We start from the raw sequence: 7336 nt of genomic DNA, 5'->3' as shown, positions 1-7336 counted from the left end.
CACCACCACCATCACAATCACCACCACCATCACCATCACCATCACCACCACCACCACCATCACCACCACCATCACCACCACCACCATCACAATCACCACCATCGCCATCACCACCACCACCACCACCATCACCATCACCACCACCACCACCACCACCACCACCATCACCACCACCACCACCACCACCATCACCACCACCATCACCACCACCATCACCATCACCACCACCACCATCACCACCACCATCACCACCACCATCACCACCACCATCACCATCACCACCACCACCATCACCACCACCACCATCACCACCACCACCATCACCATAGCAACTGAAGCAAGAGCAGTGGCCAGCATAAGAGCAGAGTAGCTTGAAAAAAAAAAAAAAGAGTTGTTTTAGGCACCATGTATTTGCAGTGTAACTCAGTAATATGGGCACAGTCTCAGGCAGAGAAGGATAAAGGAGTGTAGGAGGGGGACGGAGCCCTGATCTGGAACTCTGAACTCAACCGTGAGCCTTGGGAAACCCCAGCTACCATAAAACTGGGTGGTCCTGATAGGAGGGTTGGACAGGCCTCTCTGAGCCCTTGCAACCTTCAGGAACTGCAGAGAGAAACAAGTTCTCCCTCTTACCTCCAGAAAGCTCTGGATGTAACGCAACAGAGGAAGACTGAAAGGTGCAGGACGGCGGGAGCTGCCTGGGGACCTGGAGCCCTGGGAGTCCCTGGGTTTCCTTGCAGTTTTTATACAGTGCTCAGAAGCCTCTCTCCCAAGATCTCCCACAGCTGCAGACCAGCAAAGTGCCAAGAAAAGCCATTCCCACCAAGTGTGGGCTAAGAATAAAGACCCCCTTTCTGCCCACCCTCCCTGCTCAACCTGAGGGCCAAGGGAAAGCCGTGTCGCTCCACGGAAAGTGGAACAAACATCCACCATAACCCACCCCACCCACAGGGAGAGACTGAACAGGGTGGCGGGGCCAGGGCTGCTGGTCAGCTGTCCTTCAGCCGCACCTGTGTCAGTGGGTCCCAGTGGGAGCTGAGCCTCCAGCCCCACCCAGCCCTGGTGAGGTAGAAGATGGTAGTAGAATAACCTCAAAGAAACCCCCATCATATTTAAACCTCTGAAATCGAAAGATGTGAAAAACTAGAAAGCAGAGAGAAAAATGACATATTCCCTACAGGGGACACCCATTGAGTGACAGAGGGTTTTTTTATCTGGAATCACTCAGGCCAGCAGGACAGTGCCTCTGGCACTGCGGTTTTTCAAGCGCTAAAGGAAAGTATGAATTGCAAAGTCAGTCTTGGCCAAGGTGCCCTCCCAGGGCGGAGACAAGGAGAACTCGGGGATTTGCTGCAAGCCAAGGAAGTTCTCTGAACACGGAGGAAATAACCGCAGAAGGTGGCTTGGGACTTCAGAGAGGAAAGGAGAGCACCAGGTGGGTTAGATAGAGGGAAACACTGTAGACTCCTCTCATGAGCTTCTTTAATCGCATTTAGTGATTGAAAAAAAATTCTAACACCTCTGAGGCTGTGCTCAGTGTACACAGAAGACGAGATGACGGTATTTTAAAAGCGGGGAGGCTAAAGCATCCTAAGCAGAGGTGGGAGTTCACACATAACTCCAAGTGATAAAACGTCACTACCTGCAGGCGGTGAGCCCATATATTCACACACATACAGGTATGCATACTAAGACACCTAGGGCACTCCCCCCAAAACCTACGCCAAGAAAAACAGTAAAAACCCCAGCAGTGGATCAGCATGGACTAATGAGAAATGTTCCCAACCCCCAGCAAAGTGAGAGAAGCAGGAATGAGACAGGGGACAAGCCAAGCCCTAACAGGGAAGGGGACATCTGGGACATTTCAGTTAACTGTAGGTTGTCTAAATACACCAGGTAAAAGGCAGAGATCAAGACTGGATCCCAAAGAAATCACCCAACTTCGTTCTGCCTTCCAATCCACCAAAGGCTCCGCTCAAATACCACATAGGTTGACAGGGAGATGATGTACAAACCTGGACGTTCCACGCGGACAAACTCCCCTTGTAGACAAAGTGGGTTTTAAGAACGCCTCTGAGTTCTCCATTTCTCTTCTCAATAACATCTTGGGAGAATTTCACCAAGTCCACGTGGAAATTTTCCCCTGGTGCCTAAGTCATTCAACTGTTGCCGTCAGCTTTGCCCCCAAACCAGGATGCTACAAATATCCCTCAGAGTAAAAACAAACTGAAAAGGTACAATTCACCACGCAGAGCGGGTGACAGCGCCCTGGGCCCTTGCTCTGCGTTTACGAGGCCAGACAGCTAAAAGGGACACAGCCTGGTCCTTGGCAGATGGCACAGCGGGGAGCAGAAATGCCGTAAGTTTAGGGCTCTCTCCCCACAGGCCATCAATAACACAGGGCCCACCCAGGGGAGGGCTCAGGTAGGGCAGCGTCCTGCCTGTCCCTTGCCCCCTGCCCCATCTCCCAGACCCCCGACCCCCAGACCCTGGTTCAAAACCACCGAATCAGGCTGTGGCCCGAAATTCAGGGCCACCTGCAGGTGTGTCTAGCCTCGACCCCCAGCCCCGGGCTTTCTCGGGCGGCAGGGAGGGGATGTGGACAGACCCCCTTGACAGCCCCGCTGCCCAGGTCGGAAGGGACTCTGTCGCTGCTGAGAAGGAGCGAGACACTCACACAGGCGAACACTCCACCTTCTGTCGTTTATTGGACACCCTGCTCCAGCGGCAGGTCAGCTCCTCCCAGGAGGGCCCAGCCAGTGCCACCGGCCGCCCCGGGCGCAAGGCCCTTCCTTCAGAAGCATCTTCTCTGGACCATGGATGTCCCAAACTCCTTGAAGTCGGCGGAGGTGACCCACATCTGCTTGAAGCTGCTCAGGGAAGTGACGATGGAGGCGCCGATCCAGGTGGAGAACCAGCGGTCGGGGGGAGCCGTGATCTTGATGGGGGTGCCTTGGGGGGCCAGTTGCTCCAGCTCCCGCAGAAGCCGGTCGTCCAGCCCCCGGAAGAGCGTGGTGCCTCCCGACAGCACGATCTCCCCAAAGAGCGTCTTCTGGATGTCCCCGTCACACTTGGCGATGCTGCTGGATGCCATCTTCGCCAGCCCCGGGTTTTGGGTGCCCAGTTGCTTGGGGGAGAACAAGGCCTCAGGTGCCTGGTACAGCTGGTCCCCGATGTAGATGACATTGCCGTCGGGCAGCTTGTACTCTCTCAGGACCTCCTCGGGCCGCCGGCAGAGCTCCTTCTCAGGGTCCAGGGCCACGTAGCACAGCTTCTCCTTGATGTCGCCCACCAGGGCCTTGTCGAGCAGGCACGGGAAGGTCCGCCCGCTGGCCAGGAGGAGCCGGGTGAGGAGCTCCGTGACGTCCCTGCCGGCTACGTAGAGCTTGGTGACCGCGTGGGGCAGGGAGTAGCCCTCAAAGATGGGCACGGTGCAGGTGACCCCATCCCCGCTGTCCACCACGAGGCCCGTGACGCAGGCCGAGGCGTAGAGCGCCAACACAGCCTGGTCGGACAGGTAGAAGGCGGGCACGCTGAAGCTCTCGAACATCACCTCGGCCATCTTCTCCCGATTCTCCCTGGGGTTCAGGGAGGGCTCCGTCAAGAGCACGGGCTGGTCACTGGGCTTCACACCCAGCTCCCACTCGAAGAGGTGCCTCCAGAGCTTCTCCATGTCGTCCCAGCCCGTGACCAGGCCCCGCTCGATGGGAGAGCGCAGGTTCAGGGTCTCGTGCTTGCACAGGGCTTCCTCCCCTACAAAGTACTTCTTCTGATTGGCTCCCGGATTGGGCGTCTTGAATTTGGGGTGCCCCACGATGGAGCTGATGACGTGGCGGGGCCCGATCTCCCCCGACAGCCCTGCTTTGCAGAGCCCAGATCCATTGTCGAAAATAACAGCTGGAGACTCTAATAGGTGTGGGTTAAACATGTCTGCAGCATTCTCCTCTGGGCGTCACCAAAATAAAGACAGAACCCTGGGGGCCTCTTTGAGTCACAGCAGGCTTTCCAGAAGGAAGTTCGCGGGATCCCACTCTTCCTGGGGGCACCTCCCAGCCGGGCTAGCAGGTCACCCACAGAGCCTGGGGGACCTCCATCCTCCACTGCGCCTACTTTCCCACCAAGTGGCCCCGCCTGCCAGGGCCTTTCCAGGAACCTGTGCGTAGGTAACAATCCAGCCAAGGCAACCATTGTCCACACAGCGTCAGAGCCCGGGGGCGGGGCTCTGGGCCCCGGCCTGCTGCAGGGGAGACACCAAGGGAGGAGGGCGGGGGGGGGGGGGCCTGGGCAGGGTCCATAAGCCCACCGACCCACAGCTGAGGCCTCACCTCCAAGCCAGCGAAGGACTCAGTGTGGGAGCTCCCTCCTCCCACCCTGAGCAGTGTGCAGCCTGGCAGCTCCTCCTCTCCTCCTGCCTTCCCTCCCTCCCTCCCTCCCTCCACCCCTCCCTCCCTGTTTTTCTTTCCTTTATCTTTGTTACTGGGGACTGAACCCAGGGGCATTCTTCCACTGAGCTGCCTCCCAGGATCTTTTTATTTTATTTTCTGAGACTGTCTTGCTAGTTGTCCACACTGGTCTCAAACTTGTGATTCTCCTGCCTCAGCCTCCTGAGGGGCTGGGATTGTGCGTGTGGCCACTGTGCCCCAGAACATCCTTTTTAAATGCAGACTCCTTCAGGGAAGTCCCCTCCCTCCCTCCCTTTGGCTCTTGCTCTCTGTCCCCCAGGAAAGACACCAAGCAAATCCTCCCAGCCTACTGAACCTGACCACGTACACATGTCGCTGCTCTGACTAAGGTCAGGGCCCTGTGTTCCTCTCTGCCAAATCCAAGGTGCCAGCAGAGAGCAATGTCCAGTGGCACACAGCACTGGGAGCCCCATGGACCTAGAAGACCTGGGGCCCTGGGGCAGCTGTGTGTCAAGGGTCCATTGCTCACTCAGGCCAAGCCTACTGAGGGAAATGTCCAGGGAAGGCCAGGCACTCGGGGATGAGGCCTGAGATCAAGGCAGGAAGGTGGCTCTGGGGCCAGGCTGAGGGCACTGACTCTGGCCTCTTGGAGGGCCCACAGCACACCCTGGGCACTGGGCCCTGGGCTCTGGCATGGTGTTCCCTGGGAAGGAAGTGGGAGAGAAGGACCAGGGCACAGCCATCCTAGCTCCCTGGGTGGAGTGGCCTTGGGGAAAACAGGCTACTCTGGCATTTCCCCTCCTAGTGTGTCCACAGTCCCCTTCTAGGCCAGCTCCTTCCCCACTGGAGAGTTCCTCCATGTCCCTCCAGCCCCTGGGCTCCCAGAGCTGCAGGTCTCTCTGGGATCTGCTGACCCCACTGCACCACTAGCAGACATTAAGAAGGCAAACGCCAGAGACGTGGTGTAGACATGTGGTGTAGACGCCTAGTGTCACGTGTTGTGTAGAGGTGCTGTGGACATATGCTAGGGACTGGCCATATGGACGTATGCTAAAGATGTGTGGCTTTGACATGTGGCTTTGTGGGCACCACTAAGCCCTGGAAAATTCATAATACTTGGTCATTATTGGAGCTTTTTCTCAAACAACTGGGCTATGAGGCCAAGTTGCTCCCAAACATCTGTCTAGCCTCTGGCTCAGCCCTGGTCACAAGAGCAGCCCTGCAGGAGTACCCTGGGGTGTCCCCACCTGCAATGCTACGACGGAGACCAGAGGCAGAGAGTGATAGTCCTGGAAGATGGGTGGCCAGAGTAGGCCCATCCCCAATGTCCATAAAAGGCCTGGAGTCCTGACAGGTGGGTAACTGGCCAGTGTGGTCCACCTGCCAGCCCCTGGAACCGTCAGACAAGAGTTTTGCTGAGGGCAGGGGCCACCCCAGTTAGCACGCCCTACTGTGTTTGGACGTGGCTCTGGATGGACACCACGCTGACCTGGGGGCTATGGGCCTGTTCAGGACAGCATTCCCTGCCCAGCTTGGGCCTCTCTGCTCTGTGCCTGGCAGAGGGGCCGTGGCCTTGGCAAGCCCCGTGGCCGTGGCAACCCTGGCTCTGCTCAGCCCATGTGCAGCATCCACTACCCTGATGGGCGTCCAGCATTTTGGGGAGTGTGTGTCCCCAGCAGGCTGCCGTGGGGAGAGGAGTGGAGCGTTCTGCTGGGTGGTGGGGTTCCAGCCGGCTCCCGTCACCAGGGGTACATGGGCACCACTCTCAGGCATCGCCAGACTTCTCCCCTGGCTGCCCAATGCTCCAGGCTGAGTCAGGAGAGATGCCCCTGAGGTCTCTAGCTTCAACCCTAACGTGGTCCACAGTGGGCAGAGATAGCTCAGTGCCGGGTGCAGAGGGCACTTGGGTCAGGGCACATGGCGTGGCCCTGTGGCCCTGGGCCTGCTGGAGCTTTGGGCATCTGTGGCAGTGACAGAGAGAGAGCTTAGGTTTCAAAGCCTGGACCGCCTTTTCCCCCATGAGGTACCCCAAAGCCTGGACCGCCTTTTCCCCATGAGGTACCCCAAAGCCTGGACCGCCTTTTCCCCATGAGGTACCCCAAAGCCTGGACCGCCTTTTCCCCATGAGGTACCCCAAAGTCTGGACCACCTTTTCCCCATGAGGTACCCCAAAGCCTGGGCTTTTTCCCGTGAGGTACCCCAAAGCCTGGACCGCCTTTTCCCCCATAAGGTACCTGTTGCTGTGACAACACCCTAACAGTGTCCCAGGGGCCAGTAGCACCTTACCCAGGTGCAGGTCTCCTAAGACTGCCCTAAGCCTGGCTCTCGGCCCAGCCCTGTTAGGTCTGGGGCATCTCCGCCTGTTGCCGGCTGCTCTTGGCTCCTTCCTGACCCCTGCTGACCCTGCTTTCAGGAAGACAAGCCCCTCCCTGGAATGGACTTGGGAAAAACAAGGCCACCGTCAGGACAGTGGCCTGTGGCCTGAGTGAACCTGCCTGAGTGCTCTGCTCCTTTCTCCCTGGGTCTTCTCGTTGAGCCAGGAGAGGTGCTGGCCTTTGCCCTGCTCTACCCACCTCTGTCCTGACAACCTGGGGGTGGCCACTGGGACATCGAGTGCTGGCAGAGGGGGCCCAGGGGCAGCCGCCACTTCTTTCCTCTACTTGGGGAAGCAGTGAGCCACCAGTTGTGACCTTCCTAAGGCACCAAGCAGGAGCCTGGGACAACGGGATGAGGCTGGCTCCTGAGTGGCATTTCTGGGTTTGCCGTGGAGCCCAGAGCCTGCAGAGCAAGGCCGAGCCCAGAGCCTGTCCTGATGCCAAGTGTCTGATTGGGCCTTCAGACTGTCCACGGCCCATCAGAGGCTAAAGAAGCAGGACGTTCCCTGGGGTAGATGTTACACGGACATCGGGAAAATCGAGTGGGTCTATAAGCCA

General features: G+C 58.0%; 1 protein-coding gene across 1 annotated transcript; it reads right to left on the bottom strand.

The window, feature by feature from the left end:
- Positions 1–2794: 2794 nt before the first annotated feature.
- Positions 2795–3928, bottom strand: Actrt2 (actin related protein T2). Its single transcript, XM_027923676.2, has one exon. It carries the CDS (start codon positions 3926–3928, stop codon positions 2795–2797), a length of 1134 nt encoding a protein of 377 aa, XP_027779477.2.
- Positions 3929–7336: the final 3408 nt, after the last annotated feature.

This window comes from Marmota flaviventris, chromosome 10, assembly GCF_047511675.1.
Source record: "Marmota flaviventris isolate mMarFla1 chromosome 10, mMarFla1.hap1, whole genome shotgun sequence".
Classification (NCBI taxonomy): Eukaryota; Metazoa; Chordata; class Mammalia; order Rodentia; family Sciuridae; genus Marmota; species Marmota flaviventris.
Note: the sequence above shows the minus strand (reverse complement) of the source record. Positions and strands in the feature narration are given on the sequence as shown.